The 14,576-nt window shown below is 46.8% G+C and overlaps 1 protein-coding gene across 1 annotated transcript; it reads right to left on the bottom strand.

Annotated features, from left to right (window-relative positions):
* Nucleotides 1–4,002: 4,002 nt before the first annotated feature.
* Nucleotides 4,003–13,896, bottom strand: LOC126528048 (uncharacterized). The gene is made up of 4 exons (XM_072284360.1): nt 13,736–13,896; nt 10,355–10,538; nt 7,239–7,408; nt 4,003–4,577 (listed from the first exon to the last, which is right to left on the bottom strand). Exons 2-4 carry the CDS (start codon nt 10,531–10,533, stop codon nt 4,138–4,140), a joined length of 789 nt encoding a protein of 262 aa, XP_072140461.1. The 5' UTR covers nt 10,534–10,538; nt 13,736–13,896; the 3' UTR covers nt 4,003–4,137.
* Between the last annotated feature and the right edge of the window lie 680 nt (nt 13,897–14,576).

Genomic DNA, 14,576 nt, shown 5'->3' with positions numbered 1-14,576 from the left:
CTGTCCGTAAGATCAGGAAGCTTGCCATGTCCGCCGCTGCAAAGACAAGCGCTGTAGTCGAAAATATGCGTACATGTAAAGGTAGCGCTGGTGCGAACTTCCGCCAAAAAGTAAGCGCAAGTCGTTTCACGAAACCTGAACAGCCGTCGCAGATGACGACTTAAGAAGACATTTCTACGATATGAGTGTAGCAGTCTTAGGAACATAATTATGTCTGTCTGCGCGGCTACAGGTGACGCCGGTAAGCGCTGGAACGCGCTGTTGGCGCGTGCTTATATCTTTGTGGCGCGCTCTGATTTGTCATCTCAGAGTGCATTGAACTATTTCAGTGCGGAATTGTATAGAGCGTGCGCTGCTGTGGAAGGCAGCAACATTAATGATGTGCGGCGAACTCCTGCTTAATTTCTGATAGGCTATGTTTCTGTATGCGCGTTATCGCCTGAATTTTAATGCTCGTCATGACACTTTTTTGGGTGGTAGGTAATAGACATGTAGTGCCTGTCCCTGACAACGGTCAAGTTTAACCCCGCGAACACGCTTGTGCTACAGCTCGAGCCTTCGTCGTCGTCTTCTTTCACAGCTGGCTCCGATGGTGATCATCATGGTAGCGTTCCCATACTGACCCTCTCTCTGCGACCTCTGCGAAGGCGGTAAAAGCACTGGCCCACTGCCAGTCAGTGCGGTGATTTTGGTACCAAATTCTTGTTCGTGTTGTTGCCTAGTCAGGTGGCGCAACCCACTCTGGGGGATCGGCCATGAATCGCGCGGTGAAGAACTTGTTATCAATTTTTTTGAGTAAATTAGGGTGAAATGAAATAAGTATCCTGCAGATTGGATTTAAACTGTCTACCGTTACAGATATTAATAACCAATTATCTAAGATTACTAAGCATATTAATTATTAAGAAGAATTCTAGCATACGATTCTTTTTGTCTCACGCAGAAAGATGCAGAGGGCTTCACAAACGTTCCTGTGGCTGTAACCCAGTAAGGTATGCCCCAATGGAAAGAACTGCAGGAAGTGGCAAATTCGAGCCGAGCTTTTGGAAGGGTTCCCCTAAAAATCTTTTCCGTTCACTAACGAAACTGCGGCGTGTCAAAAACAAGCGTTTAAGATGTTCACTCTCATTGCATAAAGGGCACAAAGGTGCTAGAGCCGGGCCAGACCTGTGGAGGTAAAAATGCCAGCGTTCCCATAATGCCCTCCCCCCCCCCCCCACCCCCCTGTGCAAAGGCCCTGACGGCACTGGCCCGCTACCAGCTGGTGCGGCGATATGGGTCTCAATTTCTGGTTCTTAGTATATCGCGAAATGAAAACACCTATAATGTTGCGCTCCAATTTTGCATTAGGCGATATCGTAATCGTCGGACATCTTTAGGGCTGTAAATAGTTCTCCGTGCACCCTACAGTGATACAATGCGAAGGGAACGCGTGTTTCGTGGTCGGTTGGTGCTCGACGGCATCGTCGACCAGCACCTCAGACGGTTAAGCTGCCGAGGAAAATGACACTGAGCCTATGCATGGCATTAGAACCGCACGTGCAGCCGTGTGAAAAAAAAAATGTGGTTTTGCATGCCAAAACCACGATTTGATTATGGGGCACGCCATAGGGGTGGACTCTGGAAATTTGGACCACCTGGAGTTCTTTACCGTGCACCTAAATCTAAGTGCACGGGTGTTTTCGCATTTTGCCCCTATCGAAATCCGACCACCGTGGCCGGGATTCGCGACCTCGTGCTTAGCAGCCCAACACCATAGTCACTAAGCAGCCATGGCGGGTGCAACCGTGTGCAGCGCGACCACATACCATACCGGTGAACGTACGTGTACATGTGCTGTGGCTCCTGCCTTGAGACCATAGCAACTATGTATTACGGAGCTTTTTTCATTTCAGTAACTAGTATCGAAATAAGGACATTTAGTCGCTTTGTAGTATACGGCGGCGGTGGTGGTGGTGATGTATACATTATCTATAGATTATGTCCCACGTAAATTTAGCCACACTTTAAAAACATGCAAATGCCTTGTAGCTGGAAAGAACCAATGTAATGTTTGTCGTCGCTTGGCGATACATAATTCTTTGGATTCCGCCTAATTGCATATTTAGTATTAATTGTTGAACTTCTCGAATATTATAATTACATGAAGAATGTCAATGAGACAATTACAGAGCTAGATGAAGAATACTCCCGGTACAGCTTTCTGCTGTTCAATACGTGCAACATAACAGTTTTTTTCGAGCGTGAAAAAGCCCGCAAATACACGCAAGGTGACTCGAGCGCCCAGGGTCGTGCGGCAATTTTGCTTGTATTTCCGGGCTTCTTTTACTCTCGGAAAACACTTATGTAGCGCGTATTGAGCAGCAGAAAGCTGTATCGTGAGTTCATGTTGCTATGGAATATTTTCATTGACACTTTTTATCTAATTATAATATTATAGAACCTCGTTAATAAACATTATCTAATTAGGCGGTATGCGAAAAATCGCCCGAGTATCGCCAAGCGATGGCAAACCACATTATCGTGGTTCTTTCCAGCTATGTGGCATTTGCATATTGTGAAGGTTTGGCTCAGGTTACCTGGGACACCTTGTATATACAGGCAGGGTTAGCCTGGCAGACCCGGCCGGCAATTGTTCCGCCTGAGCGTCTTTTTCTGCGCCAAATGTGTCACCGTGAGTCCATCAGCCCCGTTTCTCGGAGAAATGTGAGAAGAATGCGTAACACTTCCACTGTAATTCTTTTGACGGCTGTGTGGTGAACGGGTGAAAGCGGTTACTCTTGTCGGTGCTGCAGCAGGCGCTCAAAAAAAGAAGCTGTCGTATGGGGGGTGCGCAGTGATTTGGTGCAAGTATACATAGCCTCAACTATATATGCATGATGTGCCAATATGATATCAGTTAACCGCACTTCTTTCATTCATTGTCGTTTAATCCGTGCTCTGCTTCCTCCTCGCTCCTCTACGACGCCGTAAGTTAAATGCACTGCCACTTCGGCTGCACCCTTGTCTCAGCGTAAGAACGTTTTGGAGCTAAGAAATTGCGTACGAACAGCGCTGCTTAGTGAATTCCACCTCTGGAGTCGTGCGTAACAAAACCTCGACCTCATTAGCAGACACGGAGGAGTTGGGGACTCTAAAATATTTTTGACTCCCTGGGGTTCTTTAACGTGCACCTAAATCTAAGCAATCGTGTCTGTTTTTGAATTTCGCGCCCATAAAAATACGACTCCCACGGTCGGGATCCATCCTGGTTCCATCCGACCCGAAGCTCAACGGCACAACGCCCTAACCACTTTGCTACCATGGCAGACCTTCCCCAAGTATTTAGATTTGAAGGAAAAATATTTTTAATTTCTCAATACGATAACCAAAAGAACAAGGACAGCTCGTACGAAGCATTGTTAACGCTCGATTTGCTGCCTAATTAATGGGCTCATTGATACAACTTGGTGTGGTTAAGGCCGGAAAGGACCTCATGTATTTCAAGAAATGCTATATTAGGGACACTGCGGACTAATTTTGAGCACAGGTTCATAAACGAGAAAGGTTGTCACCCCTGAGGTATGGGATCTCATTAAGATTGAAGCAAGCCCTTCCTGTCATTTATACTTCCCCGACCAGGTTTCGTAAAGCTCAGAACAAATGTTGAAGCACAACATCACGAATTCGCTTTATGTTCGACAGACGAAAAATTGCGAGAACCTGTTATTTTTATCACCATTCGCGAGGATCCTCATTAACAAAGACTTTACTGACGCCGAAGTTTGCAACAAAATACTTTCAGGTCGCAAACGCTTGTATTTGTCGCGGATTATCGCTGTTCTTTTTCAGAGTGTAGAAAGGAGTAAAGCTGGAGTAAATCGGAAGTGCGAGAATTCCTGGACACGCTTTTTACACAGGCCGTCTATAACCTATTTGAAATCGCTGCTAAGAAGCAGCCATATTTAAGAGTCACAGCCGCAATCACAAACAGCCATGTCACACACGCACCAGCACAAAAAGAAAGGGACAAAAATACTTTACTTTTATAACTGACAGAGCGCAGTAATGCTGTAGCGAGAATTTCGGGATTTTCTCGCGCTTTTTCATCGACCAGTTAAATAACTGCGCAAACATTGTGACCTACACATACGAAATTCAATGGTGCATCGATACCAAGCTCTTTTTACCACAATGCACTGCGGGCGATTTCAACCTCAGTGCAGCCTTCTGAAGCTTCGCCGAGGAAGGCGAAAGTCCTGTACGGCACTCGCGAACTCGAAACGATGCTTCGGCTTCGCCACCTTGGTCAATGCTTTCCGAGGGGCGCTTCCCGTAGGAGAAAAGCTCGTCTTCGGAGCAATGCTCAGCTCCTGGAGGCCGCAGTGCGTCGGCGCTAACACTGGGGTCTTCGAGCACCGTGCTGAATACGGCGCCGTAGTCCTCGTCGATCCAGCGCTGGCTGTTCGATGGCGATGTAGCCATGCGGAGCCGAGACGGCCTGCCGTTTTGAAGCCATCGCTTGAACTCGGTGCGAACCCAGCGCTGAATCACCGCGGCCGCCGCACCTTCCCGCAACAACTTGCCGTCAGCTTTTCCTGCGGTCGATTGAAGTATATGAGTGCCAACATTCACGAAACGTACCCTCCCTATAACAACGGTCGAACTACACTGCTGATCTCAATTCACACTGGCGCCCCAAAGTAAGTGAAACATTGTTGCAAATATGTGCAGCTTATTTAGGGGGATGCTATGTGGAAGAATTCGATTAGGATGTTCCAGTCTAACGCCTTCACAGCGAAGCGCTCGAAAGCTCCGAAATCCTTCGTTATATAGGTCGCATCGTTGAAAGATCAAGCACCGTTCCGCTTCCGATAGAGATGGCCTAGAACGTTCAGTCAAATAAAACATTTCAATAACACGAATAGAAAAGATGCTTAGTGACAGAAGTAGCAGAGTTGCTTCGCGCACTTCCTACGACGGAACTAGCGAGTGCGGCCGACCTCAGGTCATTGCCATTCACGCACGCTCCGCGGTGAAACCAGTGGGCGATGGAAGTACAGCTGCTGAGTGTTCAGGCATCCTACTGTCACCACTGTCGTTAAAATATTAAATTTTGTTCATCTTTGGGATCTTTATCACTGTTGCTTTCGCCGACTTTCTTCGCCTCTTTCCAGTCCTTGTGCCTTTCAACGATAACGTGGGTCGTGTGACTCACGTCGACATCAACCTCGACGTACTCGTAAGCGGTCACAGCCGCTGGTTTGTTGCAAAAGGCGGCTTGTGAGTTGAGTTGGGCGATTTCTGCAGCTGAGCTACAGGACTAAAACACTCGCTGTGATCGGCACGCCCTTCAAGCACACCGCTTGTTGATTGCAGCTCAGTCACAGCGGGGAAGGGCAGTGGCGGTACCTCTAAGTGAATTAGTTGTAAAGCAACAAATTATCCATGGGGGCACGCCTCAACTGCTTCGTTGTACGGATAAGTTCTTTTTAGTGGTCTTCGCTGTATAGGCATTCACAATTAGTACACAAGGAAGACAGGCATTCAGCCAGGACACAGAATTTTTCGTTTTGCAGGTAATCTTGTTGTAGTGGCATCATTGTGGAGGCATTCGAAAGTATTAAGTCTAACATTTTCGCAATTATGCAATTTAGTTCACCTAAGTGAACCAACGTGGAAAGCCATTAAGAACGCAACATAGTAGCAGAGAAAAGGTCCACCCAAAAGCCGACACTGAGGTATATTTATTTAACAGAAATTTCACTTAGTGAAACATAGTTCCCAAAACGTTCTGCTTAGTTGGCCTGGAGTTATAGGGAACGAGGATCAGTTCTTCTATATACTGCGTTAAGCTTGTATGAAATGATATTAAGTGATATACTGTGACAAAGGCAAGAACCTCAACAGAAGTGAGAGGCGGTATTCCTTCGTTCTACTTATGTTCCACTTAATAAACATAAAATGTTTGCTGATGTGTTCCATTTACTTAGCGGAAGGTATGCGCCACGAGATTAGGAATGCACGGATTCCAGAGGCTGGAACAAGGGCCTGAAGGCAACAGCCCCAGGCTATCCTTGCCTCTATCATTGTTTATCTCTTCAAATTTTCATATTTCTGCAAACGTCTCATTGGTTTAGACATGGTAATTGAATGCCAGATTCGAAACTGACCAGCCGAGCAACGATCGTCTAGTTACTGGGCTAACAGCTACCACGAATAATGGTCTCGTATGTGGAAGCCGATCTGAATAAAGCTCACACGTCAAGATAAATGTTGCGCGAGTGGCTTACAATAAGCTAAGTGTCCCAAAGTGGGAGCACGGTGCCTCTCTTGGCATTGCCGACTCAATCCCCCCCCTCCCCCTTCTCTAGTAGAGGCAGCGCTTAAGAGACTGTAGTGAGCAATTTTCGTTTTCTGCTGTCCCGTGTTGCCAGACCGCTTCCTCATCACGTGGTAGCCTCATCACGTGGTAGCAACGGTAGCCGCGGCGAGAGGAAGAGTTTATTCGGAAGTCTGGGCGGCGAGAACGTGCACTGGGAATCAGCGGCCGGCCGGCTAAATTCCTAAACCCGGAGTCCTCGACCAGCGGCCGTGCCTCGGCAATAGGCCGACACGCGGTACAAGTCTGCCGTCGTGTTCGGCAACGCGGAACCGCGAGCCTGGAAAATCTACCAACCGCACTGTTGACTCGCATTACGTTGAGAAGCCCACGTGTTCTAATTTGCCCTCGGACTTTCCGTCGGGCATTCATTTTTATCGCGTTTAATCCTTCCATTTGCGTCACCGCCACATGTCTGCTTTTGTACTAGTGTGTTTCTCATGTGCACTGCGATATATATATATATATATATATATATAATTTTCGAGTTTCTCCACTTGCCTTTTTAACAATCATAAATCTCCTTGTGGTGGCGGTTTGTTGCATATTTCGGGGAGGACTTTCCTATGTTGTTTGTTACCGTCTCCCGATCAGCGAAGCTTTTCACATTTGCGCTTCTTTTGTGGAGGCTACTTTGTCGCGTATGCTTGTTTTATTTAAGCGCTTAGATGTTTTTCTCGTCACGTCTCGTCTGGTACGTCAACGTCGGCGGTTCATCAGCCTGTGGGCCAATCATCGGTCAGCAGTCGAACCACGCTTCAAGCGCACGCCGGAAGGGTTCGTTTGTCGCCCCATCTTCCCCGTTACGAAGAGTGCCACATTTAAAAACCATCATCTTTCGTAATTGCCATTACAGCAGATGAACCGCAGCGCTCACCTTTCGGGCAGATGTGGCCGCCTTCATGCCGATAACCTAAGAACCTTCCACGTGCCATACCTAAGATGCTAAAGATGGATTTCCAGCCGGCAACTGTGGCAGGGACGGCGTTCCCTGACGATGTGTCGTCATCGCTTGGGTTCATCTCGGCGCAGCCTCCACAACATAACCTAGACAAAAAAAAGGTGTTTAGTTGTGGCAGGTAGTGCACGTTAACGCCTGCTTCACCTCCGCCGCGGGTCGGCCCCGCATTGCACTAACTTCGGGATCGGCCCACCTATGGGGAGCGCTTAACGACTGCTTCAACTCCAACGTGGCTGGGCCGGTATTGCACTTACTTCGGGATCAGCCGGCGTATGAGGAGTTTTTTGCTTGCGACACGAAAATTTCCTTGGAGGGTACAGGTATGCAGCTTCGCTGTAAAAAAACTGCGAACGTTCTCAAGGCTCGAAGAGGGTAACATCTTCGAAAAGGATGACGCCCTGCTGTATACGAGTGACTACATCAGTAATAGCGTCCCCAAGAAAGAAAGCGTAGTCCGGAGTCAACCAGATGCAGCGACAGAGAAGCCTGACAGCTCATAATTTAGCATGAAAAACGTTTACAAGAAGATGGCAGAAGGAAATGTCCCTGAAAACAAAAGAAGGACCAAATAAAATCCCCAATGCAGCTAAGCAAACAGCTGGGTCCGAAGAGCAACGTACAGCAACGTTCGTAAGACTAGTCCCCTAGAAAAAGTTAATAAAATAAATAAAATTCTGATTGCGTGGTATGAAAGCAGGATGAAAACCTATCTATATAGGCGAAGGACGCCCATGTTATAGAAAGCGGCAATGCAAGCGTAACACTAGAAGTGTCGAAATGGGTGAGAAAATTGATATACTGTGCGAGCTACAGAATGGGATCAGGGCAGGCAAACACTCAGGCGATAATATCGTATTAACTAAGCGCATACAAGTGCGGATAGCTGAGAAAAGATTTTTATAGATAGAATTCCTATACTTTAGGTAGCTATGGGATATTCTCCAGCATGAGGGCATAGGCGATGTCTTCGTGGAACTGATGAGGGAGATATATATAGGGAAAACGGAGCACAAACTGTATGGCAAGGCTGCAAATTCACACAGCCAGTAAAAATTTGCCGAGGACTGAAGCAAGCAGGGCCTCTGTCTCCATCTTTGTTCCCGCTTGATGTTAAATGTCCCTTCACCTGGCCCCATCACACATATTGGTTATACATAGATGGAGGGATGAATAAATGGGTGGATGGATGCTACGAGCGTTCCCTTTGAAATGGGGCAGTGAGTGCGCCACCAAGCTCACTGGAAGTAGTAAAACTCCGTCTAAGGAGGGTCTTATCGGATCCGTTGACAAAACGGAATCGTTCAGCTACCATAATACCGGAGACGAGCCCCCCCCCCCCCCCCGGACTACCAACAGATACTCTCTCCCGCTTTGCTTCGATTAGCATTCGCAAGCGGCATTCCATGCCTGCTTACTACTTTACCGAAGCCAAGGTGCCATGTCCCGTTCATCTGATGAGCCGTTCCCGTTCATCTGTCTGTCTGTCTGTCTGTCTGTCTGTCTGTCTGTCTGTCTGTCTGTCTGTCTGTCTGTCTGTCTGTCTGTCTGTCTGTCTGTCTGTCTGTCTGTCTGTCTGTCTGTCTGTCTGTCTGTCTGTCTGTCTGTCTGTCTGTCTGTCTGTCTGTCTGTCTGTCTGTCTGTCTGTCTGTCTGTCTGTCTGTCTGTCTGTCTGTCTGTCTGTCTGTCTGTCTGTCTGTCTGTCTGTCTGTCTGTCTGTCTGTCTGTCTGTCTGTCTGTCTGTCTGTCTGTCTGTCTGTCTGTCTGTCTGTCTGTCTGTCTGTCTGTCTGTCTGTCTGTCTGTCTGTCTGTCTGTCTGTCTGTCTGTCTGTCTGTCTGTCTGTCTGTCTGTCTGTCTGTCTGTCTGTCTGTCTGTCTGTCTGTCTGTCTGTCTGTCTGTCTGTCTGTCTGTCTGTCTGTCTGTCTGTCTGTCTGTCTGTCTGTCTGTCTGTCTGTCTGTCTGTCTGTCTGTCTGTCTGTCTGTCTGTCTGTCTGTCTGTCTGTCTGTCTGTCTGTCTGTCTGTCTGTCTGTCTGTCTGTCTGTCTGTCTGTCTGTCTGTCTGTCTGTCTGTCTGTCTGTCTGTCTGTCTGTCTGTCTGTCTGTCTGTCTGTCTGTCTGTCTGTCTGTCTGTCTGTCTGTCTGTCTGTCTGTCTGTCTGTCTGTCTGTCTGTCTGTCTGTCTGTCTGTCTGTCTGTCTGTCTGTCTGTCTGTCTGTCTGTCTGTCTGTCTGTCTGTCTGTCTGTCTGTCTGTCTGTCTGTCTGTCTGTCTGTCTGTCTGTCTGTCTGTCTGTCTGTCTGTCTGTCTGTCTGTCTGTCTGTCTGTCTGTCTGTCTGTCTGTCTGTCTGTCTGTCTGTCTGTCTGTCTGTCTGTCTGTCTGTCTGTCTGTCTGTCTGTCTGTCTGTCTGTCTGTCTGTCTGTCTGTCTGTCTGTCTGTCTGTCTGTCTGTCTGTCTGTCTGTCTGTCTGTCTGTCTGTCTGTCTGTCTGTCTGTCTGTCTGTCTGTCTGTCTGTCTGTCTGTCTGTCTGTCTGTCTGTCTGTCTGTCTGTCTGTCTGTCTGTCTGTCTGTCTGTCTGTCTGTCTGTCTGTCTGTCTGTCTGTCTGTCTGTCTGTCTGTCTGTCTGTCTGTCTGTCTGTCTGTCTGTCTGTCTGTCTGTCTGTCTGTCTGTCTGTCTGTCTGTCTGTCTGTCTGTCTGTCTGTCTGTCTGTCTGTCTGTCTGTCTGTCTGTCTGTCTGTCTGTCTGTCTGTCTGTCTGTCTGTCTGTCTGTCTGTCTGTCTGTCTGTCTGTCTGTCTGTCTGTCTGTCTGTCTGTCTGTCTGTCTGTCTGTCTGTCTGTCTGTCTGTCTGTCTGTCTGTCTGTCTGTCTGTCTGTCTGTGTCTGTCTGTCTGTCTGTCTGTCTGTCTGTCTGTCTGTGTCTGTCTGTCTGTCTGTCTGTCTGTCTGTCTGTCTGTCTGTCTGTCTGTCTGTCTGTCTGTCTGTCTGTGAATCATGATGGTTTGATGGCTAGCAGACAAGCGGCATGGAGAACATCTACCTTGAGACGGCGAAGCACACAATCGACGCCATCAGCACTCGCGCCTTTTCACTGCCAATGATTGCCGTCCACTCCACGCCTTGTAGGGCTGTCCAGGCGGCTCGGAGCCGAGGTTGCAAGTCAGTGGGGACCAGTGTGTCCATCAAGTGCTCGCACAAGGATTGCGCACTTGACCACATGCGCGCTGCGACAGAGTGAATCGGGAGAAAAAGCTAAATAAATAAAGAACCGGGTGCCCATAAGTCTCTTCCGATATCGGAATGGTTACATGTAGTTCAGTTGCATCGTGTATGTTAATGCAAATAGCACCGCGAACCACGCTGTTTTCATCTTATTAACTGTAGTTCTAGCTAAAACGTATACTGAAAATAAATTCCATTTTTTTATGTTAGAATATCCTGTCTGACTTCGCGCTTCACGTTACATACGGGTTCATGACACGGATGTAACGCGTTTTTTATTCTCTTTGGGGTTACGAAGTGCAGTGATCTAAAGTGCTAGCTATCACTGCGATAACTAACGTGTACGGAGCCGTGTTCCAACACCCATAATCGAACATAGATTTGCCATCTTCGTCAGCTGTGACAACGCAGTGACGTCAGCAGTAACAAAGACGTGAGCAGTGACAACGAGTGTGTAGTGCTTGCACTTGTCCTTCTCTGTCATTTTCTTATGGTAGTTCGTAGTAACGATGAACAATGCGTCTTGTAGGCTTTCGCGTTTGAGAGTCATTTCCTTTTGCGGCATCACTTCGCGTTATAATTGCATGTTAACATCTTTTTTTTCTTTTTTTTGAGTGAGCGAATATCCCCGTCCCGTTATATTCGTGGGCGGGCTATTTACGTGCAGAGACTGCATTAAAAGTCTTATTACGTTGTATGTGGCTTTAGACTAGAGAAATTTCACGAATCTTATGCGAGGGATAGTGCCACATCAAAAAAAGCCCAAGACAGTTTATAGACCTAAACTGAAATAAAATCTCAAAGACTACAATTGACTCACCTTTTTCTGCCTGAAAGCTAAAGGGAGTACAGCAAGATGCGTAACCTTGATTTGTCAGACTGCTGGTAAGGATCGTCTTTCATATCGGTCAAAACGCCTTTCATTTAAAATTGCTAATAAATGCTTAAAATGTAGACTGAGCAGTTACTTTCATAAAAAAGTGATGACCCCAGAGTAAATTTAGAGCTTTATTTGCAAAGAAGTGGTTCCGACTATAGTACGCTGTCTTGCAAAGAAATATGAGAAAGCTCAATAAAGCAGAATGTTGTCAGTGGTGTCACTGCAGCCGCCTTGCTGGCGTCCTGCCACTGAATACATAGCTGGCCCTTGGACACCATGCAAGATGGATATTGTTAACTATTAACGGCTTCTCTCTGGCATCGTGTTTACAGCTGCGGTTAAGGTTTGCACGCAGACGTTTGTTAGACCCTGCGCAACCTCTCTATTGCATGCTAAGAGGGTTGTTTGATGTGGTACACTCTGCCAGTCCACTGCAACTTAAGTTTTAAGTTTCCTTGAGTAAATAATGCTGGAAGGCGGATATTTGTTGCTTGGAATAGTTCGGTGCACCGACGACACAGCTAACTTTAAACTCCGAGGAGTGGCCTTTTCCTGTGAGCATACACACTGTTTTCGTTTTCGTATGTTTTTAATACCAGTGCTAGAAATGCCATATTCAAATTTGACTTTACAAAGCCCGAAAGCCATTTCACAATGAAACTTCAAACAACTTGTTCGCATTTATTTCTGGCCATGGAGAGTGTATTGCTACGAAGAGAACATCGAAATGATAATTGATTAAAATTAATTAGTATGGTCATTATTTAATTTGTAATTGATTAGCTGAGCTAGCCGTAACCGAAAACCCGCAGCAGCGTATCAAAAAGCTAGTATAGGCTCTACATTGAATCTCCAGTGCTTGATTTCGAGTTTGCAAGTATCGATAGCAACTATTAAAAATTATACCTTAGGATTTCTAGGGTTAGAGGGACACACAACCACTCAGAACATGAATCGAGATGGCCCAGCTGAAGGAAAGCTAGTGTTTCGTATTGATTGAAACAAGCAGTGTATGCCTCCTTAAACGAGGATGTATATATTTAATTGTTCGTGAGTCGCGGAAAATAACTTTTGGCGCCACCACGTGCCGAAAGCATCACAGCGATTGGGATGGCCTATCACGTGATCTTCTAAGCGTCCGCAGCTACTGGGCGTTTTCTTGAATATTGAAATGCAATACCATTCCTTGCTGTTATACGCTTTTGATTTGTATTTTCTGTTGTTGTTCTGCTGTGTCTGCTTTTCGGAAGTTTAGAATATGCACCTAAATCTTCGATTGTTGTAAGTACACAAAAATGCCACAACGACTTCTAAGATGAAACGACGCACGCTGTGTGCCAATCTTGGAGGCCATAATTGCGCTGCGGGTACTTGCGCCAAAAGCCACTAGAGGGCACTACATTGCCGCTAACACTAAAGCCCCTTTAGCTAGCACTGGGCTAGCACATTGCCGCTAGCAGCAGCCTCGGAAGCAGCAACTCATTGGGGCAGCCTTTTATTTTCGACAGTGGCGGTCAAGGTCAAAATGCAGATGGTTAATAAAAGTCGCGCTGACTCCTGCGAGAGCCGCCCATCGTTCCGCTTTCCGCATTTGCGGGGCGGGAATTTGGCATCACTATAACTTTTCAGCGTACGTTGCTGGCGTTGGCACTCCAAATTTTAGATTGCTAGGATCGAAAAATTCTGCTTACGAAGTTTTCACGCGCTTTTGAACGTGACTGCTGCAAATAAACAAGCTTACGAAGACGAGATTTTCCCCCTGCGGCACAAGAAAATTGTTCCTTAAAAATCGGTTGTTAGTCCCCTTAACGCAACGCTACGCTGCTGCTCCGCTCCATAAGACGAATAAAGGTGAAATAAAATCTGGAGGAATTTATTATTAATCAGTAGTTTGTAGCAATCATTAAGCGATAAAGGTAATCAAAATATTACACAGAGAGATGTTTTCAAGAACGCTGTTGTGGCGCAGCGCTTTCATCACAATTCATGAAGCGCTATTAAGCACTTAGTACTTTACAGCGTCAAGAAGCCAATCTTTACCGCGTGCCGACAACAGACAATATAGGTGGTCGGCGCACAGTAGTCGTTTTCCGCTTTAGAACTATTATTTGTTTGGTATCTCTACCGAAAATTTCATTTCCTGTATTTACAACTTATAAATGTTTGGTAAGGGAAATAATTTTTGTTTAATGTACAAAAAAAAAAAGAAAGAAAGGAACAGTCATATCCCGAGGTTTTTTCTCCCCTCTTAATTAGAACCTATATCCGATCGTATAGTGGTTGTTCTATTCGAAGAGCTGCAGAATAGTAAACGCTTACCTACAACGACGTAAATCTTCTCCAAAGATCCCACTCCAAGATCACCGGCAGGTGCCTCGTGGCCTTGAGTGGCTGAGCCGGATTCACCAACGCTGGTGCCCTGAGTGGAATGTTAGTGAACATCTGCAGCCGGGCACGCTAGACATGCGAGTCATCGCCCCCAGGCTTTGCCCCAAACGGCTCGCGTTCGCTTCCCACTGGACAGCGTTCGCGGTTTCAAACTGTCGACTTGCCTGGACGGCGGTGCCCTTTGTGTCCTTCCCCTCCTTGTCCTCGATAGCAGGGACCGCTGAAGTGCGGAGGGCTGCGATCTTGCCGGCAACGTCGATCTGCGGGAGCAGTCCTGGCCGCACCCTGTCCACCGCGTACCATCCCACGCCGAAAATGCAGCAGCCGACGAAGATGCGGAGCGCCATTTCGGCAAAGAGAACTCAACGGCTTTGCCTGCTGGCGCTAGCTCCGTGATGCCGAGATATTCTTCGCGTGCCGCGTGGCACGGGCTTGTTTGATGATGATGATGATGAAGCCTCAATCAATGGCACAAACCCACTATGGGGGATAGGCCACGAATCAGGTGGTAATATGATTGAATAAATAAAAGAATTTGGATAATAAATAATTAACACAAAAGAGTAAAATAAATGTATAATCCAAGAAGAAAAATAAACTATGAATACATGAGTAAAACTAGTGATGAGTACTATAGTAAACCTTGCGTTGATAGGAATAGTAAAAAAAAGAGAATAATTTGCATGCATGTTTGCTTGCTCCTTATGTCATGGCGCCTGCCCACTACACAGCGAGGAGAATTACACCCTCGTGGGCGGATTGGATTTCGAAA

The sequence above is a fragment of the Dermacentor andersoni genome, chromosome 9 (assembly GCF_023375885.2).
Source record: "Dermacentor andersoni chromosome 9, qqDerAnde1_hic_scaffold, whole genome shotgun sequence".
Lineage (NCBI taxonomy): Eukaryota > Metazoa > Arthropoda > Arachnida > Ixodida > Ixodidae > Dermacentor > Dermacentor andersoni.
This window is presented reverse-complemented; position numbering and strand designations above follow the sequence as displayed.

Bases quoted from the DNA above. Each gene is read 5' to 3' on its own strand.
- LOC126528048 (XM_072284360.1), bottom strand. From the start codon at position 10,533: ATGTGGTCAAGTGCGCAATCCTTGTGCGAGCACTTGATGGACACACTG. The intron at 7,409-10,354 runs GTAGATGTTCTC...TTTTTTGTCTAG, and splicing joins GTGTGCTTCGCCGTCTCAAG to GTTATGTTGTGGAGGCTGCG. The intron at 4,578-7,238 runs GTGAGCGCTGCG...AATCGACCGCAG, and splicing joins CGGCCACATCTGCCCGAAAG to GAAAAGCTGACGGCAAGTTG.